This window comes from Furipterus horrens, unplaced genomic scaffold (assembly GCF_987537825.1).
Source record: "Furipterus horrens unplaced genomic scaffold, mFurHor1.1.pri manual_scaffold_16, whole genome shotgun sequence".
In the NCBI taxonomy this organism is placed as follows: domain Eukaryota; kingdom Metazoa; phylum Chordata; class Mammalia; order Chiroptera; family Furipteridae; genus Furipterus; species Furipterus horrens.
Window position 1 is genome coordinate 3434459 of NW_028327186.1, and position 26825 is coordinate 3461283.

The 26825-nt window shown below is 49.5% G+C and overlaps 2 protein-coding genes across 2 annotated transcripts; both read left to right on the top strand.

The window, feature by feature from the left end:
- The first annotated feature begins 2656 nt into the window (after positions 1-2656).
- On the top strand, positions 2657-12459 carry SNRPA1 (small nuclear ribonucleoprotein polypeptide A'). The gene is made up of 9 exons (XM_090263696.1): positions 2657-2823; positions 4503-4650; positions 5282-5360; positions 7437-7483; positions 7937-8039; positions 9077-9156; positions 9558-9633; positions 10314-10407; positions 12223-12459. Exons 1-9 carry the CDS (start codon positions 2742-2744, stop codon positions 12279-12281), a joined length of 768 nt encoding a protein of 255 aa, XP_090119822.1. The 5' UTR covers positions 2657-2741; the 3' UTR covers positions 12282-12459.
- A 3297-nt stretch (positions 12460-15756) lies between these two features.
- Positions 15757-22237, top strand: SELENOS (selenoprotein S). Its single transcript, XM_090263593.1, has 6 exons — positions 15757-15896; positions 16336-16470; positions 19851-19957; positions 21253-21342; positions 21427-21502; positions 21936-22237. Exons 1-6 carry the CDS (start codon positions 15821-15823, stop codon positions 22019-22021), a joined length of 570 nt encoding a protein of 189 aa, XP_090119719.1. The 5' UTR covers positions 15757-15820; the 3' UTR covers positions 22022-22237.
- Positions 22238-26825: the final 4588 nt, after the last annotated feature.

Sequence of the window (26825 nt, forward strand, 5' to 3'; positions counted from 1 at the left end):
CCAGCAGTACCCTTGAACTTGGTGAGACTACCTTCCACTGCTTCTAAATCATTTGATAACAAGCAGGGTTGATAGAAAGCAATATACTAAAACAATTTCTCTAACATCTTACGGCTCTGCCCGCCAGCTGGGAGGCAACTGAGTGCTGGCTGCCCTGGGAAAGAGGAGCGAGCCCCGGCCTTCTCTGCTGCTTTCCTTGCTCGAACCCAGTCCTTACCCTTCCCAGCTGGTTGTCTAAGGCCTTTCCTGACACCCCGACTCTGTGGCTTTTCCGTGCACAGACAACACCCATCTCACACCCTAAGGTTCAGTTCCCACCACCCAAAGCTGATCCCCCTCCCCGCCCCTGCAATATTTAACAGCCATCCTAAGGGTGATCAGGTATCTCCTGGGTTCCCTCATGAGCAAACAGGAACTCAAGTACCCAGAGCAGAGAATAGCTTTTTGTCAAAAACAGTGGTTTCTCAAACTGAGGTGACTTTTGTCTCCCTAAGGACATTTGGCAATGTCTGGAGGTATTTTGGGGTCACAACTGGAGGAATGTACCGATATCTTGAGGCCAGAGATGCTGCTAAACATCCTGAAATGCATAGGACAATAAAGAATTATCCAGCCCTGGCTGGCGTGGCTCAGTGGATTGAGCGCCGGCCTGCAAACCAAAAGGTCACCAGTTCGATTCCCAGTCAGGGCACATGCCTGGGTTGTGCGCCAGGTCCCCAGCTGGGGGCATGCCAGCGGCAACCCATTAACATCTCTCACACCAATCTTTCTCTCCTTCTTTCTCTCTCGCTTCCCCTCTCTCTAAAAATAATAAATAAAATCTTTTAAAAAAATTATCCAGCTCCCAATTGTCAACTGTACCAAGCTGAGAAACCCTAGCCAAAAGAAATTAAATCTTAACTTCATAAGATACCCTAAAATTAATAAAAACTTTCTAAGTTTGATTTATCTCTCTGTTCATGTGAAACCCATACAATTTCCTTTTTAAAAGTAAAACCTTTTTTCTTTTTAATCCAGCAAGCGAAACGGCAAGTAAAACCAGTTCTGTGGTCTTAGCACTCCACCTGGTGGGCCTCTCTGGACTTACACGGAGTTTGGATTGTTTTAACTTTTTTTATTTTGAAAGAATCAAAGCAAAATTACAGAAAAGTAGCAAGCAGAGCTCAAAGAAATCGTCTCATGAACAATTTGAAATCAGATTACGTATATGGTACTTTGTTACCCCTCGAATATTTTAGAGGCTGTTTCCTATAAATAACGGCCTTCTCCTGCATTACCACAGGAATCAGGAAGTTCACATTGATACATCACTACTACCCAATCCTCTTGACTGGATTCAAATTTTGCCAGTTGTCCCAGGAATGCCCTTAGCAAAAGGATCCAGGTGAGACCACACTCTGCATTTAGTCTTCATGTCTCTAGTCTTCTTCAGTCGAGAACAGTTCCTCAGTCTTTCTTTGACTTTCATGACCTTGAACCTTTTAAAGACTGAGGTTATTATTTGTCTGAGGTTTCCTGATATTTCTATCTAGTTCGCGTGTCCTTGACAGGAATCTTACAGAAGTAATGCTGTATTCTTATCATTGCATCCCAGTAGGTGATAAAAGGTTTTGATGTTTTCCATTATTGCTAGTATTAACTTTGATCACTCGATTAGGTTTTCCCCCTGTTGGCTATGAAGTGATGCCTGCCAACGGATGTCCACGACCACCACTGTCCAACACTGTGCTGAAGATCCCAGCCAATGCAACAGGGCAAAATAAATAAAATAAAATAAAATAAAACAAAAGACTAGAACAGGCCCTGGCCAGGCAGCTCAGTTGGTTAGAGCATCATTCCCATACGCCAAGGTTGCAGGTTTGATTCCCGTTCAGGGAACATACAAGACGCAACCAATAAATGCATCAATAAGTGGAACAACAAATCGATGTTTCTGTCTCTCTCCCCACCCCTCTAAAACCAATAAGTAAAATTTTAAAAAGAACTAGTATAAAAATTGTGAAAGAAGAAATAGAATTATCCTCCTCAGGTCAGAGGCTTGGGGAATAGCGTTCCTCTTCTGCCCCCTGGCGGCAGGGAGCAGGTGCGCTTGCTCTGTGGCCATGCGTCACGTTTCGGACCTCTGATTTGTGCAGTTTCCTGTATATCTTGCATCCATGTAAATATTTAATTGTCTGAACAAGCCTCACCAGAAACTCGACCGTGCTCGTGCTGGGTCTGACGTGCCAGCTGGTAGGGCGGCCCTAGCGGCCTGGCCAAGCGCTGGCGACCCATCCCCGGTTCTCACGTTGTAGCCCGGGGCCAAAGCCCAGAACGCGGACGGGAACCTAAAGTCCTAGACCCACAGGTGGCCACCCCCCGCCCCCGGGTGGAATGAGGACAGTCACCGCTTTCTCTTCACATCCAGGTGCACGGGTGCGTGAGAAAGGTTCCCTCGTGGGCTTTAATATCTTGCTTAACTGGCAGATCCACGTGTCTAGAATCAGGGACCTTCCAGATTTCAGATGCGGCCCCCGGGAAAAGAACCAGAGCCGGGGCGGTGGTCCAGGCGCGCCAGGACCTCAGAAGAGCCTGAGATCGGGGGCGTGGCTCTTCGATTGCTTCGGCCTGGGTGTGGGGCTGCGCGCGCGCGCGTGCGTCGGAGCGATTGGTGCTGCCTGGCGGCGGGCGCGGGGCACGCCGGGACGTCTGGCTGGCGGGAGGCAGCCGGCGAGCGGCTCACCGCGAAGAGGGGCGGCAGGATGGTGAAGCTGACGGCGGAGCTGATCGAGCAGGCGGCGCAGTACACCAACGCCGTGCGGGACCGCGAGCTGGACCTCCGCGGTGAGTCTGGGGGGAGGGCGGGCCGTCCCCGGGCCTCGCCGCCGGTCCGCACCCCGCCGCGTGCGCGCGGGCCTGCACTGCGGGCCCCGAAGTGGGCGGGCTGCGCCGCGGCCGCCCCGGACCCAGCCTTGCGGCTGTTGGCAAAGGAGCGTCCCTTAGGCTTCTCGCGCGGACGACTCGGTTACAGTGGGCTTGGCTGCTGCTTCATACACATCCGTGGGGCCTCTCCGCGGCCTCGCGTGGGCCGATTCCCAGTCGGACCTGTTCGCGGGCGGACATACACACGCGCGGGCAGAAGGAGGTTTCCATGGGTGTGCGCGCGGAACACAAAGTTTCATTCTGGATTCTGGTTTACTAATTATTGTAAATCCACTTTAGAGTGACTGTAAACCCCCGTTCGCCTTCCCCTGTACTTCGTGGTCGTGATCCTAGTGCAGAGCCCGCGGTTCGCTCTCTGTACTTGCGGTCACATTCTATCCTGAGAGTCTGGATGGAAGACGTGCTATTTTCTACTTGGGGAGGGAGGACACGAAGTCCGGAAACAAGCGATCGTTTCCCCCGTATTTTCTTCTTATGGATGAGCTGCCATCGTCCGGTATTGACTTTTCATCAAAACGTTCTACAGAGCGAACCGCCTCGCCATGGCGCCACGCGTCCGTGGGGAAAGCTCTCTGAACCGTTCGGGCTCCTGCAGCCGTTTCAGCCGCAGGGAGCTGGGCAAGGAGTGGAGGCGCACGGGGATACGATCGTGATGATCGTCTGGGCCTGAGAGTTGCTCCCATGGGGACCGCAGGGTCCCCCGAGCGGCACTGTTTGCTGCCTAGACCCCTTGCTGACAGCCCCGTACATCTGTCTGGATGACGTCAGGTTTCTTAGAGAAAGATCCCGTCCTAGAGGAGCTGACCCCTTTCGCTGTGGCGGCGCAGGCGGCTCTGCCAGTCTCCACGTCCGAAGGGCCTGGCGGGTTGGGGAGACGGATTTGGGAGCGGCGTTCATTGACTCGGACGGAGCCCTTGCGGCTCGGAATTGCGTGCGTGACCCTTGGCTGCGTTCGTGGCTTTTCTTCCAGCGTCTGGCGTCACAATGCTGCCCGCGTTAGGCAGGTGGGGGAGACCTGGAGGGAACTGTTCACAGAGCGACGCGCCGTCGCGTTTCAACCACGGACCTCCCGGTCTGGGTTGGAGCTGGGGGAGGCGGGGTCAGGGGAGAAGTCACAAGACCACGGGGTGGTCCTGATGAGCTGCGTGAATGCGGAAGAGGACCCATGTGTGTGGAAACAGGTTTGGACGCGGGCCGTCAGCAAATCGTTGCGTCAATTCCCGCTGTGCCGCTGTAACTAGTTCCGGGGCCGGACAGAATGGACGAGGGACCTTGCAAACCTCCTTACAAATATCACTGTCGGGGGTATCGCTGTCGGCGTTGCCCTTGTCCTTGTCATCATCTCCGCCGTCGTGACCTGCCGAACCGTAGGGTTCGTGGCAGCCGGGCTTTGAGCCTCTGTTGGTCCTCGTTTCCGGGCCAGTGCCTGCGGCGTTTGGCATCGGCGCCGAATGAATGACGGCTTCGAGTCACATGGCCAGGAAGGCCTGCTGCTGCGGCACGATACCTTTTAATTCTATTAATACTTACTTGGGTTTTTTTTTGTTTTGTTTGTTTTTTCTTCCCCCTCTATTTCACAGGGTATAAAATTCCTGTCATTGAAAATCTGGGTGCGACCTTAGACCAGTTTGACGCGATTGATTTTTCTGACAATGAAATCAGGAAGCTGGATGGTTTTCCCTTGTTGAGAAGACTAAAGACGTTACTGGTGAACAACAATAGAATATGGTAAGTGTCTGCCAGTGGGAAGTGGGTTTTTTTTTTCCTGGTATAAATGTTGCAGTTCCCTGAAGAAGTTGAGGTACCTGCCACCGGTACAGGTACACGCTCCCTCTTAAAATGAAACGAGCCGCACTTTTTAGAGCTTAACTTGGCATTGGTTTAGACTTACTTGCATCTATTCGTAAATCTAGTCTATTTATATGTCTGTTCATAGTAAGTTTCTTTTTAAATGATTTAAGCACATGCTGGTCTGTACACAGTCGGTAACAGGCGTGTTTCTCAGGCGCTAACCCTCGTCCCGTAGCTGTGAACGCAGAATCCCTGGTATTTCTGCGCCGCCTGCCCAGAAGCCAGGAAGTAAGCTGGGGGTTGGTTCTATGTGGCGGGGGGGGGGGCTTCTCCTTTTCTTAGGTTTTAGGGGGCCTGGGTCTAAAATCACACGCCCCTTCGATCCCTCAGCCTGTGACCTTGGACAAGGTCTCCTCTTGGTGCCTCTGTCACATGGTGGGGGTTGGAAAAAAACTCCCTAAAATTCTTCCCACTTGGAAGTCTGAAATCCTCGGAGCAAGGACTTGGAGAAAATCTCGAGCTGACTTAATTGTCCCTTTCGCTAAGAGCCTGTCTGTTTCGGTTTCAGCCGCATAGGTGAGGGGCTTGACCAGGCCCTGCCCTGTCTGACAGAACTCATCCTCACCAACAACAGCCTCGTGGAGCTGGTACGTTGGGGGCGGGGGGGGGGTATGGATCTAGAGGGAGGAGTTAAAGGAACCCCATTCTAATGGAAGTTTTGTTAGTTGCAGAAAATTAACTCATCCTCCTTCCTCTCTGACTTTTTCTTAATTAACTCCAGATCTGGCCCTTTTTCCGTTGCAAATACCTTTTCCCACGCTGTAGGTTGCCTTTTGACTTTCTTAGGGGGTCTCGATGAGTATTTTCTAATGTTCAGGGTGGTCCGGTGTATTAGTTACTGTTGTTTGGAGTGCCGCTGATGTTGTGTGAAGCATCTCCCACCCCAGGGTCAGGAAGAAACTCGCCTGTGTCGTCTTCTGAAATTGGGGTGTGCAGGGTGGTGGCCGCCAGCCCAGGTGGCGACTGAGGTGAGATGTGCCAGAGCTGGGAGCCACACACCACAGAGGCGGGGAAAGGGGTGTGAACGACCCCTGGTTTTGTTCCATTGATGTTGAAATGATAACGTTCTGGAAACTAGGTTAAATAACATATGAAAATTAGATTCTCCTGGGTTTTTTCTTTTTTCCAAATTTTAATGTAGTTACTAGAAAATTTTTATTACGTATGTGACGTGCACTGAATTTTATTGGACAAGTCTGTTCTAGAAACTTAACTTACTCTTCACATTTAGGCCAATCTACAATACTTAGATCTGGTTTTCCTTTGAGATAAGCGACAAATTTCGTTTTCTCGGTTTGGATCTGACTATTTTGACCCATTTCTTTTTAGGCTTTTAAAATTTCTTCTCTGTATATATACATTTTAACAAAATGGAGCTCCTACTATCTACCGTTTTGTAACCCAAACTTTTCACTTAAATACTGGGTGTTTCAGTCCCTGTTACATAACTCAGTTGGGGGTTACGCTTCCCTCGCCTCCCTTCCCTCTTTCCCTGATTATTCCTTTCCTGGTGGACTGGGTTCGTGGCTTCCTTCAGATTCCCAATGGAGAACTCGACTCAGAGAGTAAGAAAGCAGTGGTGTGTGTGAGCCCGCGTGCTTTCTAATGTACGCGAGGTACTCAGCCCAGGGCGCGTGTGGCGTGACAGGGGCTGTCTGCATTGTCACGTGCGTGGTGACTGCATTTAAAGCTGTTTGCAGTGAGGGAGGCCGAGTCTGTCCTCCCAGTTACCGAGAGAGGAGGGGTGTTAGTGACCATGGACTTGACCGTCTCCCTGGACTTCGGTCAAGTTTAGTTCCGTATATTCTCAGGTTGTTGTCTTTGACGTATACAGATTTTTAAGTGTTCACACCTTCCTGGTGAACTGAACCATTTCATCACTGTGCCGTGACCCTCTTTAGATCTCCTTTATGCTGCTTTGTATTGCTGCCTGTTTTATCTGCCATCGCATAGCAGCACAAGCTTTCTTCCCATTGGTATTTGCGTGATAACTCTTTCCTCTCCAAAGCATACCCTCATTTTTATTTCCTTTATATTTTAGCTTTGTCTTTGGAAAACAACATAGATAAGATTTTTAAAAATGCAGTCTGAAATCTGTCTTTGAAATAATCCGCCTGTTTATATTGGTGTAATTACTGGTGTGTTTATCTTCTTTTTTTCCAGAGCTCACTTGTCCCACTCATTCATTATTTTTTTCTCTCCGTTACTGCTCCCTCACACTCTTTTGCACTTTCTCTTTTTGTTCCTTCTATTTTTCTTTTAATAGTTTAGAAACTAATGATTAAATAGATATTCTTAGCGTTCTAGGAAGTAAAACATACGTACTTATCAAAGCTTAAAGTTAACCAATGCCTTTGCCGTCCTAAACAATAGAGTCCTTAAACATTTCAACTCCCCCTCCCCGCAACTTGTTATATATTTATTATGTTTTTAAAAAAACCCATCAAGACATCATCACTGTTAAGACAGACGCAGTCACGGCCAAGGTGGTAAGTGTCCGGAGCTCACACTCCTGTACCAGCTCGTTCAGGAGGAAGGTATTAGGCCCCGGAGCAGCAGGAGAAATAAAAGACAAGCTGAGTCCTTGCCCCCAAGGCATGACCGCTTCAGAGCAGAACCCGGGGGTGGCACCTGCGTTCTCACCTGCGGCTGTTATTTTACAGGGTGATCTGGACCCTTTGACGTCTCTGAAGTCCCTGACTTACCTGAGGTATGAGACCCGTTCGTGGTGGTGACAGCGACGCCCTGTAGCACCCTCCAGCCTTGGCCTTAGAACGGCCAGTGGTCCGAAGTACCTTCCACTTTGCTGTGCACCTGCCCCGAAACTGATACAAAGTAATACTGAACTTAAACTCTGTAATCGGGAAAGAATATAATTTTAAAAGAAGGTTTATGTTAAAACTCATAAATAAATCTTTTAATTTTTTATACCACTAGAAAACACCTTTTAAAAACAAATATTGAAAATATTAAAGCGTCCCTTATTAAATGTCCCTTATTAAAATGTCCCTAATGCTGCTTATGTTGTTAATAACATTGAAGTTAAATGTGAAGAATAGTGGACTTTTCCTTAATGTATGGACTTGTTAGATTTTATTAAAACAAACTTCTTGAATGCTGTGCTGTGAACAAGATTGGCATGAGATTATTCCTTTTCTTGTAGTCTTCTGAGAAATCCTGTAACAAATAAGAAGCATTATAGACTGTATGTAATTTATAAAGTTCCACAAGTCAGAGTACTGGATTTCCAGAAGGTGAAACTAAAAGTAAGTATTATTTTGCTGATTGTGAGTTACATTGATCTGTGTGTGTGTGTGGGGGGTTCTGTTTTGTTGTTTTTAAGATTTTATTTATTTATTTTTAGAAGGGAAAGAAACATCGATGTGTGAGGGAAACATTGATTTGTTGCCTCTCACATGCCCCCAACCAGGGACCTGGCCCGCAACCCAGGCACGTGCCCTGACTGGGAATCGAACCAGCGACCTTTCACTTTGTGGGACGATGCCCAACCCACTGAGCCACACTGGCCGGAGCTGATTTATGTTTTTGATATTTGATATTTGCTTACTGATTATTTTTTAAGTGCCTGATGAGTTTTACTATCCGTTTGGATAGAAGTGTGGGAAAGAAAATGTGAAGTCAGATTTCCTTTCACAGCAGGGTTTGTGGCAGAGCTTTGAGTTAGAGCTGTCGTATGTGGTGTTGGTCACCCCCCGGGGGCACTGGCTAAGAGCCGCCGTGAGCGCTGGCGGCAATAGACGTCTCCCTGTGGGGAACGTGATCATATCCATTTTCAGCACCTTTAATTACCGGGATGATTTCCCTTTGGTGGGATTTTTGTCTTCCCTTTCAAAGCTGCTTAGTTCTGTCAGAGCCTTTCCTTGAAACGAGGAGAGGGATTTTTCTTCAGGGAGCTTCACCAGAGAAGGCAAGACCTTGTGTCTCCTTTTCAGTTGGAATTGCCTTTTGGTATTTTTATCAGCCCCGAATATTTCAGAAGTGTTTTCCTCCGTGTTTTCTGAGGAATGGATCTAAATGCGTGTGGTACAGTATTCCCTCACTTATCGCGGGTACTACGTTCCAGGCCCCCCCGCAAAGTAGGAACCTTACATTCTACATTCTTAAACCTACGTTACTTTAACAACATACGTATACAGTACCGCAAAATCCCATGATATAGCGAAAAATCTGTGATAAATAATTAAATATAATATTTTTTAAAAACCCCGCAATAACTGAACCGCGATAGCGAGGGATTACTGTACCCCTACTTCCATTAACTCTGTGTGTGGTGTTGCTGTAGGAGCGTCAGGAAGCAGAGAAAATGTTCAAGGGCAAACGGGGTGCACAGCTTGCAAAGGATATTGCCAGGAGAAGCAAAACGTAAGATACGGACACCCAACTTCACTCCACTTCACCTTCAGAAACACTGTCTGGCAGTTTGCCTCCTACCAAAGTGAACCAAACACCTGTGACCGATCCTCTCTTAAATTTGCGTGATGCTAGTCTGTGACCCCCTGTGGTCTCTGCATCACGAGATTCTGACCAGGTTAGCAGAGCACACATTCCGCTATTCAGTCTAATGTCACACGACACGTGTCCTGCTCTGTCTGGGAAGATGAACGGTGTGGTGTTTCTGAAGGAGATAGTTTCTTGTATCAGTTTGTTAACAAAGATAAGATACTACACTGGTTGAATTACTTTCAAAAGCTTTTTGAAAGTAAAAGAGGAGCAGCTGCCGTTGGCCTGGGTTTGACAGTTCTGTGCTTCCCTCCCCTCCCAAGTTTCAACCCAGGTGCTGGTTTGCCCACTGACAAGAAGAAAGGTGGCCCGTCTCCCGGGGACGTGGAGGCGATCAAGGTGAGGACGTGTCAGAGCTCAGGCTCGAGAGAGCTGCCGGGGCTGTGAGACACAAATTTATGTAATCAGTCAAGTTCTGAATGTTGCAGATCCCCCCCCCCCCCCACCCCCCTGCCAGTTGTTAGGATCCCGCTCTATTTCTGTATCATGAACAATTAGCTGCAAGTTATTATTTGACCAGACTTAGACCTGAGATAATTCCATGAACCAGTCGAGGTGCAGGCAGCTCTCTCTGCTCTTCCTCATTTTCCCAGGACGTGTGCATCTGAACAGTTAGTACCTTTGTATATGCTGTGGCCGGCGTTTGCCTGAGTTTTTACTTTTCAGAGATTGACTGTCTGAAAGGTCCTGCCTGATGGTCAGCGAGAAATCCTGATTTTATAATACCAACCCCTAAGGTATCCAGTAACATAATCCCAATAGGGAATTCAGTTTGCTGACATTTTAGGGCCTGTGTAACGATTACATTCTCTCCTATCAGAGGGTCTGCATTTCTTTATCAGGTTTGGAAATTTGTGATTTGGCTCTTGGCTCAGTTTCGCTCTGTGCCAATCAAATTCTTCCCCCAACACAGAACTGTTTAATGTAACTCAGAAGGTTGCTGTGAGTTTCTGTAGGTGCTCTCGGGGTGGTTGGCCCGCTTAGGAGAAACTGATTGCCCCTCTCCCCTATGTCCGCAGAATGCCATCGCGAACGCCTCCACTCTGGCCGAGGTGGAGCGGCTGAAGGGCTTGCTGCAGTCGGGCCAGATCCCTGGCAGAGAGCGCAGATCAGGTCAGCCAAGCACGCTCCGTCCTTGTACTTGCAAATGCGTGTTACCCCCGAAGGGATTCCCAAACAGTTTGGATGCTGTGGCCCGAGAATGCCTCATTCCCGGCTCATCTGATCTTCATGAAATCCCTACAAATGCTCTTTGAAGAGGAATGATTTGATATACAACATTGTGTTGTAGCGCTCTGGGCTTTTTCTGTGTGAATGTGGACGCACACGTTATTTCAGAGCCACAGATAGAAACCGGACGCTAGAGGGCACCATGTGCACCTGTCCCCACGTGTGGACAGGCCAGCTTAGTAGTCTGGAACCCAGGTCCAAGGGCCCAGCCAGCCGGACACTGAGCATAGCCTCACCAGCTGTCCTTGGGTAAATTTCTTAGTCCCCACTTATTCTTAAATCCATTCTTTCATCTTTAAATCAGATAATAACAGTGCCAAGCTCAGAGGTTGTCGTGAAGACTTAAGTCAGACACCTCACAGGTGGCACACAGCACAGGGTCCGACATTAGCAAGTTTTGGGTAAGCCCGAGGTATTCAGATATATGAATGCCAGCTTTGTGTCAGGCAGCCTGCTGGGCACTGGGGATGTAAAGTGGAAATACAGAACTAATGCGTATTGCCAGCTTTGATGGGAGTGTAACCGAGACCTCCCGGCTAGACTGGCAGCTGGGCACACGGTGTTTGATGTGAAGTTCAAGGTGAGCAAGACAGGAAGCAGGTCAGCGGCTCTGCTGTGTGGTCTCTGGGCCCCTGGGGGTGTGTGAGGTCAAAACTTGCTGTCGCAGCACCAGGGCGTTCCTTGCTTGAGAATGCCCTTGGTGAAGCAATGGCAATTTCTCACTTTATTACGTGTCGCCCTTGAGTGCTCATCTCTTAGATCTCCTGGGTGACAGAGCCAGGGGAGCGCATGAAGCCCTTCTCCCTAAGTTGGGTGTTGGCAGCTTTTTTTTTTTTTTAATTGAAATTATTGGGGTGACACCGGTTAATAAACTTACGCAGGTTCCAGGCGTACAAGTCTATGCTAAGTTGTCTGCAACCGTTTCCGTTGAGAGGCAGGCAGCTTCTCAAACACGAAGCGAGCTTATCCCTTCCAGCAGCACAACTCATGGTATTTGCTACCGATGATAAAATTCAGAGTTTGCAGCGGAATTAAAAGCTTTTACCCACAACCGTGGGTAACCGTGACAGCCTCAGTATCTGCAGGCTTCTCTGAGGAAATCGGTGACGTTAATGTGATTTTTTTATATTGTATGATGAAACGGGTCAACATTTGGAAGACGCGTATAGCTCAGCGAACCAGTGTTTCCCAGTGTGTTAAAATCATGCATAGGTATATGGTACCAGGTGGACCAGTGGGTTTTTAAGTAAGGAAGTGTGAGCGGTTCACCATAAGGTCTCAGACCCCACACTGGCAGAAGGGAGCCTTGCGCACCTGACGGGAAGGGGCCAGCGTGGGCGAAGCTCGAGGCGGGGGTGGGCTGTGGCGGACGGTAAGCACGTGTGTGCCAGGCTGTGCAGGGCGCTGCCGGCCGGGTGATGGAGTAGTGACCGAGTGAGGGTGGCTGGCAATGAGTCTGACTTGCATAAAACAGTTGTGCGACCTTTCGTTTCCTTTGGGAACTGACCGTCCCTTTCCACACCTGCCGGATCCCGATGGTCGCAGGACCATAAGTTCCCCGAGGGCAGAGGCCACTGTTGGGCTGTCATACCTTGTCCAGGGCCTGGCACGCAGGAGCCTCGCAGGAGGGGCACCCCGTGCCAAGGGAGTGCATCCTCTGAAATGGATGTGACTCTGCCTTTGTGGTCTTTTTTTTAGGTCCCGGCGATGATGGTGAAGAGGAGATGGAAGAGGACACGGTCACGAATGGGTCCTGAGCAGCGTGGCCTTGCTCTCCGAACGTGGAATAATAGCCTCGGCTGTGTCAGCAAAGAGTTCCTGAGCGTTGTGGAAACACTGCAAGCTGCTGCTGGTCGTTTTTTCAATATAAATTTTGAAATTTAGTGCCTGTTTTCTACAAATAGTGAAAATAAAGGACACTCGTTGTGCTGCCAAGTTGCATGTCATTGGGCTAGGCGTGCAGGGGGCGAGTGGGTGCGTGTAAGCTGGCAGTGCGGGAGGGCGTCGTTTCTGACTAGGCTTCCTTAATTTTTTAATATAAAACTTGGGAGCACGTGTGCTGTCGTTGATTGTAAGAACCTGCCATCTCTGGAGCTTTTTTTTTTTCTGAATAAAGAAGTAAGAGCATCAGTACAGGCAGCCAGGCTTTAGGGGTTTACAAGAGTCAACATCATTTGGAGTTTTTATTTCATAAAAATCATTGCAAATAATGAATTAGTGATTTTAAGAATTAGGGGAAATGCAGCTCTCATCAGCTGAGGAAATTCACAGAGTGGCACCTTCTGATGTTCAGGACGGCATGCGGGAGTCCCAGCTGCCCCTGGGGGCCGGCCAGGGCAGGCATCCTCACAACGCCCGCATGCTTTATGACGGTTCTCACCCTGTCATAGCCAACTGAGACTGGAAAACAAGGTGGTGGAGGCGAGGGCCTCAAAACCACCCCAGAACCTGGGTTTTAGTTGGCAACCACCGTTTGCTCTCCCAGCTGGCTCTGCTTTTCCCTCAGGTCTGTGGACAAATTGGTTAACCGGGCAAAGGCACAGGAAGGGAACACTAGAGGCTTCTTAGGCCTGCACTCAACTGTTGACACAGTTACTTCTGCTTACTTGCCATTAACCAAAGCAAGCCACCTGGCCACAGGCTGGGGAAATACACTCCTCCCACCTTGGGGCTGCGGCGAGCATGTGGTTGTAAAGTGACAAATTGGGTCCAGTCTTCACCCTGGTCAGTGACGGGATTCTGGATGCTTCCTTTGTCCTGTTTGGGCAAACAACACCTGAGCGGCTGTATTGACCAACTGCTGAAGTAACTGGTCCTTGGCAAGCTAGGTGAGAAGACACGCCCTGACTCAAGAGACCAAGGTAGCAGCCTGGCTAGGAAGAATGGGGCCACAGGACAATATTCAAGGCACCGAAACGAGAGCCCATCCATGCATTCCAATAATTCCAAATTATTACATTTCAGTTGAATAAGCCGTCTGTCATACTGTGTGATGTGCATACGCACAGATGCACTGTATTGCAGTTCCCACTGCAGTGGGAGCTCGGTTCTCGAACGTCATTTGTTCTGGAAGGCTGTTTGAGAAGTGATTTGCTAAAAAACCAAACCTTATTCATACTTGTGCATTTTCTCCTTTGTCACCTGAGACACGTGACCCAGCATACATTTTTTTTTTTTTCATGAATGACTTGGTTGAGAATGGAATTGTTCAAAATGGGCGATGGTTGCCCTGATTGGTGTGGTTCAGTGGGTTGGGCCTCGTCTGCCGCACCTAAAGGTCAGCGGTTCGATTCCCTGTCAGAACACGTGCCTGCGTTGCAGGCCAGGTCCCCAGTAGGGGGCGTGCGAGAGGCACCAACTGATATTTCTCTCCCTCCCTCCCCTCCCCTCTCTCTGAAAAGAAAAAGAAACACATCAATGTTTTTGTTCCTCTTTCTCCTTCCCTTCCCCTCTCTCTAAAAATAAACCTTTGTAGAAAAAAGAAAAGAAACAAGCTGTCTTATAAAAAAGAAAAAAAAAAAGATGGGAGACATTCAAGAATTGGGGTTTGACTGCATATTTAAAGCTGCTCCCAGATCAAGTATTACAACTGTAATCCCAAGATATCATCAGCCCTGGCTCGTGTGGCTCAGTGGACTGAGCACCAGCCTGCCAACCAAAAGGTCACTGGTTCGATTCCTGGTCAGGGCACATGCCTGGGTTGTGGGTCAGGTCCCCAGCTGTGGGTGTGTGAGAGGCAATGGATTGATGTTTCTCTCCGTCTCTTTTTCCCCTCCTTTCCCTTCACTCTAAAAATAAATAAAATCTTTAAAAGGAAAAAATAAATCATTCACTTTCAGCACGAGTTCTTCAAGATGCCAGAGTAAATGAAAAAACCACCTGAAAGCAATGAGTGGTGGTTCACCTACAAATGAGATGGAAACATCAACGAGGAAGTGTTAGCCCTGGCCGGGTAGCTCACCTGGTTAGAGTATTGTCCTGATACACCAAGGTTGTGGGTTTGATTCTCAGTCAGAGCCCATCTGATAATCAACCAATGAATGCACAAATAAGTGGAGCAATAAGTTGATGTTTCTTTCTCTCCAATCAATCAATAAAAAGTTTTTTTAAAAAGGCGTTACAAAACAATTCAACCTAGTAAATGTGAAGATCTCATTAGCTTTATTGAGTCATGAATCAGGCAGTATCTTATCTAGCAACTACAAGGGCACTCAGAAGGGCTGTAAAAAAAAGTGGAAGGTTTTTAGAGAAAGAAGGTGGGGGGCAAGAGAGCTATTGAAAAAGAAAGGAAAGGGAAGTATGTGAGATCTTGCTCCCCAGAATATGTCATCAGCTTGGCTCAAATTTAAAATAGAAAGATGAGAGAGAAGGAAGGAGAGAGAAAGAAAGAGAGAAAGAAAGAAAGAAAGAAAGAAAGAAAGAAAGAAAGAAAAAGAAAGAAAAAAGGAAAAGAAAAAAGAAAAGGAAAGAAAGAAAAGAAAGGACAGAAAGAGAAACAGAATTTTAAACGGGGGCATCTTTGGGGGCAGGCAATGGCTAGGGTTTTCATCACGCAGAATTGTCATCCTGTGGTGGGGATGCGGAAGGATTGTGACAGACGCCTTACCGGTGCCTGGCCAGAAAATTCCAGACTGATTGACAATTAGGCCAGGTATTAAAACTAGGTTTGGTATCATGGGAGCCTATGGTGTTCTTTTTAAAAATTGCGTTTCTAATGGTCAATTAGCTAGGTATATTCACTTCAAAATCTTTCCTCCCAAAAAACTCCATTACAGATAGGATAGGAAAAAATAGGCCTCAGAGAGGTGGTGGCAGGTGAGGAGTGGAAGTGGGTGGAGCAGGCCATTGCAGGTAGAGAAAACGGCACCAATAATCCTGAGTATTTTGTGACAGTGAAATTGAGTCTGTCTTGGAGCCATTGCTATGATAATTCACTCCCAAGGGGTTTTGATTCTGGAGAGGAGGGGAAACATGAGGATCAGCGGGACTTTCTTAGCCTAAAAAGTAACCCCGGCAGCAGGAGCAGGCTGTCCTGCTTGGGTACAAAAGGAAACACTCTCTAAGTCCACAAGTAGGTCACGACGGGCCATCAGGGACGAGGTACAGCTACCCAGTGCCCGGCCGGCCCGGGGGACAGGCCCGCCTCCGCCCCGCCCACTTTCCCGCCCACTCCTGCTTTGGTGCGCTATGATTGGCCACACCGCAGAAGTCCCGCCCCCGAGTACGTATACGTGGGGGCGGGCCGGAAGTTGAAGGCCGAAGCTGACGCGGCCGGACCTGGCAGAGCTGCGGCGACATGGAGCCGGACGGCGAGCGGTTGTCCGCGCGCCCGGCTCTAGAGACCGAGGGGCTGCGCTTTCTGCACGTCACTGGTGAGTTAACACGGCCGCGGGGCTGCGGGGCTGCGGGGCCGCGGAGCCGCGGGGCCGCACCGCCATGTTCGGTGCGTCTTCCAACGCGGCGCGCCGGGCCGGGCCTGGGGAGGCCTTGGGCCTCCTGGAGCCGCATTTTCCTGGGCTGCGCGCCGGGCCGGGCCGGGCCGGGCTGGGCAGGGGGAGGGCTTTACCCTCCTGGAGCCTCCTCGCTAACTCGGGAGGCGCTGTCGGGCTTTTTTTCAAAGTAAGCTCTTGGGCTGCGGTTCCCGGGGTCACGGGGCCCTTGGCGTTTGCCTCCGGGCCTTGCGGGCCGGCCCGCCTCCGCCCACGCACGCTTGTAACCGCGCCCGCGCCCCACGGCCGCCCCTCTGTCTCCGTTCGCGGGGCCGGAGAGGCCTTTGCCCTCCTTGCAGACAGACTGTTTTCTTCTTCTCAGTGGGCTCCCTGCTGGCCGCCTACGGCTGGTACATCGTCTTCAGCTGCATCCTGTTGTACGTGGTCTTTCAGCGGCTGTCCGCCCGCCTGCGGGCCCTGAGGCAGCGGCAGCTGGACCGCGCCGCGGCCGCTGTGGGTGAGTGCCTGGTTACGGCTCCGGGCTTTTGTGGGGAGGGAGGAGGACCTGGTTCTCATCAGTAGAGAGGGAGACCCTTCCATGCTTCTGAAATTCATTTTGGTGGACATGCAACAGGTTTTCTTATTTCAGAGGTTTTTTTACTCGAGGCGGGACACCTGCCTGGCGGCGCGCATCTTTACTTTCAAGATGTTTATTTGGAGAGAGAGAGGGGAAGGGAAGGGAGAAAGAGAGGGGGAGAAGCATCTGACCGGGCCGGCTGCCCAGGCCCGTGCCCTGACTGGGACTCACACCGGCCACCATCAGGTTTGCAGGCCGGCGCTCAAGCCGCCGGGCCACACCAGCCAGGCGTGCGTATCTTGGAAGGATTTCCACTTTATAGGGTGGGTTCGATTGAAAGCGTCACTCATGGGGCTGCCTGGTAACTCTTGAATTCTCTTTCGGACCTTTGTGAGCGAGGGGAAACTCGGATTTAGTTCATCAGGTGGATCCCAACGGACTCCTCAGACCTGACCTCCAAATTACCCTTGGCTGGTTTAAAAATCACTCTCTCGGAAATGGTAGCCTTTGCACTAGCGAGAGGCCACGGTTTCCGAGGAGGATCCCAGAGAAACGTTAAGTGCTGTGAGCATCGCAGGATAATTAAATATAGGTGTCATTCATCTGAGTCGCCATGGTTACTGAGGGTGGGGCGGGGCTGAAAGCAAGTGTAGTTAACACAGTAGTCATTCATTCCGACACACCTCCCCTCGCCCAGGAAACCCTGTGGCCCTGCCATTCAGGCTTTTTGATTGTTGGCTTCATGTATGTCCCGCTACAAACGACAACATAGAATTGTAAATCTTGCGTAAGATGCAGGATTTCATGGAGCGGATGACAGTGGGGATGGCACTTAAAAGAGGATTGTTTTTAGGAAGCACTGCAGAAGGGAACTGTGCAGTGGAAGCTGTTGTGCTATTCAGTTTTATGTGGGAAAAGGTTAAAAAAATAGCTTGATTTATTTTATTCTAAGAATGGCCCAACAGAAATGCCACTGAAATTCACACTTCTGTACAGTGGAAGTATAATTTTGTTTTCTTTTTAAAGTTGCAGTCAACTCTGCCATCACCCCACACACACCTGTGCTCTTTTATGTGGATTAGTTAAGTGGCTTTGTTCCTCTACTATCTGTAGGTAGTAAGGGTCACCTGTACTTTAGATGGTAGTGATGTGAATATATAAATTCTAATATTTCCTTTAAAAATTATAGTCAAGCCCTGTCTGGCGTGGCTCAGTGGATTGAGCACTGGCCAGCGAACCAAAGGGTCGCCAGTTCGATTCCCAGTCAGGGCACAGGCCTGGGTTGTGGGCCGGGTCCCCAGTTGGGAGTGTGTGTGTGGCAACCACACATGGATCTTCTCTCCTTTTCTTTCTGCCTCCCTTCCCCTCTCTCTAAAAATAAATGAATAAAAGGTTTTGTTTTTTTAAATAAAAATTAGTCAAACCTCCATTCTTGAATGTCTCAGTTGTTGAACAAAAGTTTGGTTCCTGACCTGACAACCCCATTCGTGCTGACACCTGGATGGTCAGTCACCTATATGATTTGGTTTTCAAACCAATCGCTTCTCAGTCTTCTGGAACAAATTAAGCTGGAACCTTGGTTTTCATACTGAATTCATTCCTGAAGGCTGTTTGAAAAGCGATTGGTTTGAAAACCAAATCATTTTTTTCTCATTAGAAATAATGTAAGTTAAAATAATCTATTCCAGCCCCCTGCCATGATTCTGTTTCAATCTTATATACAGTACATGTCTAACGTACTGTTTATATATAGACACTTTAAAAACAAAGAGGACATGAAATGTAAATGAAAAGCACAGTGAAAAATGAAAATTTACACACTAGAGTTTTTTTTTTCCTTTTTTCTTTTTTTCTTTTTTTTGAGATGACTGGGTCTTTGTTTACAATAGTCCAGCCTTGGTGGGGCTGGGAGCACTTCAGCTCAGGGTCCTGTCCCATGAGACCAAACATTTCCCTTGCTCCCCAAAAGGCTATAAAACAAAACCAAACCCAGTAGTTCCACATTCCTTATCTGTCAGCTCTCTCCTTCATATATTGTCCAAGAAAGCATGTACTGTGTTGTACGGGATCATGGTGAAGTCCAGGAAAGGCACAAGTCCTAAGAGAGTGTCCTCTCTGTGTGCCCCGAGTTCCTAGAGTCTGAGTCTGCAAGGCGGAGTCCTTGGTGGCTTTGGAGTCAGAGGGAGCTGGCAGGATCAAAGCCGCAGCGTGCCAGCTTTCTCTCTAGCCCAGGCTGCATGGCTGGACCAGCCCTACGGCCTGCACAGCTGCTTGCGGCTTCCCATGTAGCTGCTACAACCTGTTCCTCCATCCTGGCACCTCTCACAGGGCTCAGAACTTACCTTTGGTGTTGAAGGCTATGAATATGGAGAGGAGGGATGAGAGGGATGTTTGGAAGGGGACTCATCCCCTTCCATAAAACACATCAGGTAGCTGCCCTTCTGGGTTTTTTCTTTTGTTGTCACTCCTCTAGGACTTGCTTCAGGCTCACTTCAGGCCTATCTAGTGATGGTCATTTCTGCTTGCATTTTAACACTTTCCTGAAGTGAAACCCGGCATTGTCATGGAACAAATTTATCACAGGGTTTGCTGCTGCTTTGTCAGGGTGATATTCCTCAGTAAAACTGCACTCCTCCCCACTCCCCAGGCATTTCCTGGAACGGTGAAGTAGAAATATGCTCCCTCCCTTCTCTCTTTTTCTACCTCTTCAATTGCAAATTGAACACATTAAATCCAGAACCTAGGGTTCTATTGTATGCAATGGTTGTCGGTCAAGAACTGAAGTTTCTGTTAGATAACTGAGACATTTGTTCAAAAACTGAGGTTTGACTATAGTTGCCACTCGGTGGTCCTTCATACTGGCTGGAAGGATTTTACTTTCTTTTCTGTAGAAACAGGGATAGAATACCTAAGAATCTTTACGTCTTTCTGGCATAAGACTTGACTAGTAAGTGATGGATCAGAAAAATTCTTGCAGATTTCTGGTCAACCTAGAGCCTGGGTGGTGGGAGGTGCCCTGGTCATGGAATGAGTCTCAGTGCCCAGTCAGAGCACTTAACCTTTCAGCCGTGGCTGGCCCAGACTTCCTGAATTGGAAGTGCTGACGGATCCCCGAATTCTGCATTTCTAACAGGTTTCTGGTTCTGGTGCTAGGAACTATGACTGTAAGCTCAAATATATGCAGAAGGGTAGACTTACTTGTAGAAACATGTTTTTGCACCATCTGATACCTGTAGTTTTATATATTTCTAATAATATAGACTTCCAAGAATTTACATTTTTATACAAGATGCTTTAGCTTAATTTTTCTTTCATTGTAGAACCCGATGATGTTGTGAAACGACAGGAGGCTTTAGCAGCTGCTCGTCTGAAAATGCAAGAAGAATTAAATGCACAAGTTGAACGGCATAAGGAAAAACTAAGACAGGTATGAATTTGTATATGTGGCCCTAAGGAATATGGTTTGAGGCTGAGTGTGCTGCTAGTGAGTCCTGGGACCAATGGATTTCATGCAACATCCTTTCCAGTAGAATCGGTTAATGTCCTTGTGCAATTTTTTACTGGGAGGAAATACTCAAATGTCTGAGGCCAGACCTTCTTTTCATGCTATATTGAATAATTTTAGCGGGACATCTGGTCGACCCGTCCAAATAATTTTAGCGGGACATCTGGTCGACCCGTCCAAATAATTTTAGCGGGACATCTGGTCGACCCGTCCAAATAATTTTAGCGGGACATCTGGTCGACCCACTTTGGGTCGCACTGCTTTTCTTCCCCTTTTTTTCTTCCCCTCTTCTCTTCCCTTCTTCTCTTCCCTTCTTCTCATCTCACTACATATGCCTCCTCTTGACTTTCTTTCAGACCCATCCCTTTGATGTGCCAGATGGATCTTAAGATAAATATCTTAGGTCTATCTCTTGCCTTCCACAGGACCTGAAGGCCCTCTTCTCATTTTAACCACCAGGGTGGTGGTGGGGATCTTGGGGTTCTCTCTCTCAAACCCCAGTAAGCAGGATTCTATGCCCAGTGTGCACAGGGGCTCTTCGACAGGCTCACCAATTATGACTAGAGGTCCTTTTCCTCCCACTAACAGGGTGTGTCTTCCTGTTTCTCTTCCAAGTTGCTGCTGCCCCTCAAACCAAACTGGCCTAGGGCCATCTCCTAATCAGAAGGAACAACCTGGCACTTAGTAGCAGGCTGTGCTGGGAGGAGCTTCAAGAGGCACATGAGGGGCCCACATGCCCTAAAAACGAGGGGGCTCAGCAACGGCCACTCTCACCTCAAGTACCTGATGGCAACAGTGGTATTTATCTTCAAACCACGTTCACACATCAGTCTGCCTATGTGATGGAGGAGGCTTCAAGGCAGTGACTGAGGGGCAGCTGTCCTTAACAGCCTTTCACTCTCGAGGTCCCAGCAAATGAAGTATTTCTCCACTCATTTCCAGTCACCTTTTTTGTTGTGGGGACTCCTACTTCCTAGCCCTCACTCCCCAGTACTGCTGAGGAAGCCAGCCCTTAACACTTCTTAGTGGGTAGAGGGGCAAGTCCATTTCACACTCATCTCAAAGTGGCTTTCTCCTCTTCACCTACTTCTGCCCCAGATGCTATTTATCTCTGAGGCTGATCGGTGTGTGTTAAGCTCATAAGAGGACAGTTTTATAACTGGAGGCTTGTGGTTTCAAGTCAGTGTGCCTAAAATTCAAATGTGATTCTTTCTCAGCTTGAAGAAGAGAAAAGGAGACAGAAGATTGAAATGTGGGAGAGCATGCAAGAAGGGAAAAGTTACAAAGGAAATGCCAGAAAGCCTCAGGTACAGAAGTATAGACTTTGCTTAAGAAGAAACTTTGTCTTCTTTTTTTGGCCAGTTGAGTAGTTTGAGCCTCTCTTCAAACAGGAAGAAGAAAGCCCAGGACCTTCTACCTCAATAAACATTCCAAAACGAAAGCCAGACAGAAAGCCTTTGCGAGGAGGTAAGAATTATTGCATTTTAAAGTACAGTTTCTACTTTTTAGGGTCTCTCCCTCCCTCTAAAATTGAGACTAGCTCCTGAAAGATCAGCAGGATAGTGTGAATAGGAAAAGAAGCAAAAAGACCGTAATGACTGGGGAGCTTGCTGATATACCCAATGGGTTTTGGGGGCTGTAAGGCACACCTGATCTTTCTTTCCAAGAGGCCTATTTCCATGAAGCAAGTCAAACCCATTGGAAAAGTCACTAAAATTCAGCACCCAAATGTGATTTGGTTACTTTCAGTGGACACCCAAACATTACCCTGCTATATATATATATATAACCAACATACTTCAGGGAGACGGGGCAATGTGTCTTCATTCTGAGGGAATTGCATATATGAGTTTGTGATAGAGATTCCCCCTACTCCTGTTTTTGCTTCCTGTCATCTCAGGTTACAACCCTTTGTCTGGAGAAGGAGGTGGAGCCTGCTCCTGGAGACCTGGCCGCAGAGGCCCAACCTCTGGTGGATGAGGCTAAGAAAACCTTGCTAGTGTCACTTCTGACATCAAGCAAGGTGAAACCTTAAGCCTACCCCCTTCGATTGCCTTACGCACACTTTTTCACAGTGACTAAAGCCCAGGGGACATCGGGTTTATTTCTGTTCTTAACCTCCACCTGCCATCTTCACAAGTTGAGCTCAGCATTGCATTATCGCTGACTAGGCAATAGTGGCAGTTGGTCACTTCACTACTGCCACTTGAAGCTTTACAGGGGTACTAGTTGGTAGATATAATAGAAGAAACCCAAAGTAATGATACTTAGAAAACATTAAGCAGTCCTTATTGGTAAGGACAGTCTCTGTGACAGTTTGCGTTGAATGATGTCTTCCTTGTAAATGGTGTTCCCAACCCGCAAGGATTACTGAAGCTGACAGTTGATGGGGTTGGTTGAGGTTCTTTCTGTATATTTATTTTCATGTACAGGAAACTTGGTGAAATAAATACTATTTTAAAAACTGCAAAAACCCTTTAAGCACTACCTTTCCTAAACCTAAGGAAACTTCTGTATGAACTTGAACACCTCTAAAATAGAGGGGGATCTTTTATCGTTTCCCTGCTCATTATTTCTGCCCTGCACCCAGCACAGCTGGCAGCAGATTGTGGCTTCACAGGGTTGGCATACTCCAGGGCAGGTGCTTAGTCTCAGGTTGACTTGCTCAACAGGCTGAAGAAACATCTTGCCTTCCTTGAAAGGATGGCAAAGTGGGACCAGAACCACATCAGGCTTGGGTCAAACCTGGCAGGATACTGCTTCCTAAGCTAAGGGCTGCAGCTGGGACCACCTCAGGTACCCAGCCTACATTGCCAACTGCTTAGAAAGTCATGCTCTGAGGAGGCCTGGAAGACAGAGCTAGACTGACTTGGCTTTTTAGAGTAACATGCACAGGAGGGGTTGGGACTGTCTCCCCCACCCCCAAGAGAGGCTATATAACAAGCTGTCAACCCCAGCCCAATGTGAACACAGAAATTGGGCCACAGGCGTTCTCCCCTGAAGTGGGAGGCCTGGCGATGGCTGTCCTCTAATGACAGGCAGGGAATGAAGTGATACCAGCTGCAAAACTGCTTGACAGCCACCACAGTGCCCAGGAGAAGCAAGGAGGGAGTTATCTAAGCCTCAGCAGAGCTGCTGCTCTCAGAGGACAGCAGCCTCCACAAACTGGGACGCAAAGTTCCCATATTTAAGCTACACAGCTCACAGCAGAGCAGGCCCCTCACAGCCTACACATGGGCAGAGGAGAAGGCAGGGCTTCCCCGTGGGCCCCACTGGCAGGGAGGGAGTGGGTGCAGACACAGGCTCTGCACCTACATAGAGAGAACTCACACCCCTTCCCCTCGAGGGGAGGCTCAGGGAGCCCCAGCCCCACAGCTGGACAGAGGGAGCCAGACGATGGGGGCAGGAGGGCCCAGGGCCCCCAACACCAACTTGTTTGGTGACATAGCTCGTTGGGCTCCATCCACCACCCTTGGGGGTCCACCCCAGATTACCTCCTACACATACCAGCAGCCCTTGCTGACATCTGGCTGGTCTCGGGGGCACCCTGTAGGATCTGGGGCACATCCCACATTCTAATTTGGCCTACCCTCCTGGGTAACTCTAGTCTCCAAACCCAGAACCCTCAGAACTGCAGCATCATGCAATCTGGGGCCTGCCAGGCAGAGGTGGGGATGCAGACCTGCTTCCTCCTCAGCTCATGCACATCCTGCATCCCTGCTGCACCTCGAAGCTAAAGAGAAACGCCCATCCCAGGAGTGCTCACTGGGCCATCTATAAAGCATCAAGGAACAACTGAGTCAACACATGTGGACTATGCTCCTTCACGCAAGCCTTTGTTCACATAGAGTGAATCAGCAACGACATCACACAAGGCATGAGGGATTAACAAGCCCCAGTAGCCCAGAGCAGGTCTTACTGAGGGAGACAGCTAGGTGGCCAACATCTTACAATTAAGAGTCAGAGGGACAGGGTCACAACAAATCTTTTTCCCAAAGTGGAAACGTACAGGGCAGTGCTAGGTGACTTGCTCTCTGGATACATTATTCTGGCTTGAAGTACTCTGCTTCTCCTGAGCAGGGAAGGGCATTGAATGCATAAAGTCTCTCACAATAAGACAGAAGACCAAAGTCAGCAGGGTCCGTGTACTGCTGCTTTCCACACGCCACTCCTGGGCGGGGAAGGGCATTGAATGCGTGAAACAGTCTCTTACAATGGCACAGAAGAGCAAAGTCAGCGGGGTCCGTGTACCGCTGCTTTCCACACGCCGCTCCTGGGCGGGGAAGGGCGTTGAATGCATAAAGTCTCTCTTGCGACGGCACAGAAGAGCAAAGTCAGCGGGGTCCGTGTACCGCTGCTTTCCACACGCCACTCCTGGGCGGGGAAGGGCATTGAATGCATAAAGTCTCTCTTGCGACGGCACAGAAGAGCAACGTCAGCGGGGTCCGTGTACCGCTGCTTTCCACACGCCACTCCTGGGCGGGGAAGGGCATTGAATGCGTGAAACAGTCTCTCTTGCGACAGCACAGAAGAGCAAAGTCAGCGGGGTCCGTGTACCGCTGCTTTCCACACGCCACTCCTGGGCGGGGAAGGGCATTGAATGCATAAAGTCTCTCGCGACGGCACAGAAGAGCAAAGTCAGCGGGGTCCGTGTACCGCTGCTTTCCACACACCGCTCCTGGGCGGGGAAGGGCATTGAATGCGTGAAACAGTCTCTCTTGCGACTGCACAGAAGAGCAAAGTCAGCGGGGTCCGTGTACCGCTGCTTTCCACACGCCACTCCTGGGCGGGGAAGGGCATTAAATGCATGAAACAGTCTCTCTTGCGACGGCACAGAAGAGCAAAGTCAGCGGGGTCCGTGTACCGCTGCTTTCCACACGCCGCTCCTGGGCGGGGAAGGGCATTGAATGCGTGAAACAGTCTCTCTTGCGACTGCACAGAAGAGCAAAGTCAGCGGGGTCCGTGTACCGCTGCTTTCCACACGCCGCTCCTGGGCGGGGAAGGGCATTGAATGCATAAAGTCTCTCTTGCGACGGCACAGAAGAGCAAAGTCAGCGGGGTCCGTGTACCGCTGCTGTCCACACACCGCTGCTGGGCAGGGAAGAGCATCGAGAGATACCATGAACAGAGCACACCGCATTTGGCAAGAGCATCGCACCTGTTATGCCTGGCCTTAGAGCGCAAGTGCCACATGCACATCAGTCGGCCCGGGAAGCTCTAAGCAAAGCCCAGGAAGATAGCAGCCGGAAGAACCTTCCACAGGTCATATTCAACGATCAGCCCTAGGAGGCATAATCTGGAAGGTGGGGTCACCACACCCACACTGCGTGTCTTAGGGCTTGCAGCAGACGGGTGAGAACCGCACTCACCGCCTTTGGGCACTGGAGCCTGAGTCAGCATGGTTATCAAGACATGGAACTGTCCTCCCACCAAGCCAGTGAGACATATCCCTGCCGCCAGGGTAGAACCATGTGTCCGGTGATAGTCAAACTCAACAGGCCTGATGTCTGCAGAGCAAGCTTTAGCCACCCACACCACTACTAATCTGGTGGTACAATCCGCACATTTCCAATGAAAAAAAAATACCTCGCCGGCTGGCCAGGTGAGCCACAGGTCATGCGGGCATACTAGGACCATGGCCCGGTCACTCATCCCCACCACCACCCCATTGCCACATCCGCAGAGCTCCCACAGCCATCTGGTCAACCCCACGGATTTGGTGGGGTAAATGGGAATTGGTGTAGTCTGGCTGAGCCTCCAGATAGAAACTAAATTCCTACGGAGGTGCCCCCCCAGGTGAAGGCATGCTGGTGGCCGCCCACCTCTGAGCTCTCCCACATGGTCTCTGTGCCAGCCGCCACCTGCAGAGTCAGCAGAGTCCTGAGACGAAGGGCACTCCTTGCAGAGGCCGATACATTTCTAACATCCCAATGCCACAAGAACCAGACGATTACATGTAGTGCCACTGGCATCCTAGAACTTCTGCCTGGTTCATGGCAGACAAATTCTGTGCCACCACAACAGAAAACAAAGGAAGCACCCGACACACGCAATGCGCACCATCAGGGAGACGGGACCAGCACTGCAGGATGGCAAGGATGCAACCCCCATGGGCCCCTGTATCAACACGTTCAGCCTTGGGGCACAAGCAGAGCACCACACTCATCGTGCACAGAGGCCCAAGTCAGGGGCGGGGAGGAGAGAAGGATCTGCAGGCAGAGCAAGAAGTGTCCGGTCCTCTGCACGGGTTGGACCCACCACCTTAGGAGTGCACTAGGGAAGCTCCAAGGGGCATCCGGCGAGGAGAGCGGCTGGGAGGGCTGCATGAGTCTTGCCTCCCCCTTTTCCAGGCAAGTGTGGCTTACAAACCCCATATAAACCCTGAGGTACAATACCCCTGGTTAGCAAGAGGAGCTCTCCCCTCCAACACTGCAGCACCATCGCCTTCCTTACCTACTTGCCCTCCATATCTCTGGATGCGGGCTGAGGAGCCTCACACCAGGGACCACGGCCTACTATGCATGTTTCCATATCTGGGCCAGGCCGGCCCCCACCACTTGGAAGAGAGCCCTGACCTCATCCTTCCAGAGCTGGTTCCCACTTCTGGAGCAGACAACCTCTGACATCTGGGTGGGAAACTCCGTTTCTGGTGAAGCCCAGGCGGGCACCCGTGGGCGGAGGGGCACTGGGCTGCTTACTGGTCAAAATGGTCCCCCACACTGTAGCCAAAACCTGCAAACAAGTGCAACCTCTCCAACAAAAGCGCTGACACAACCCAGGCACCACCAGC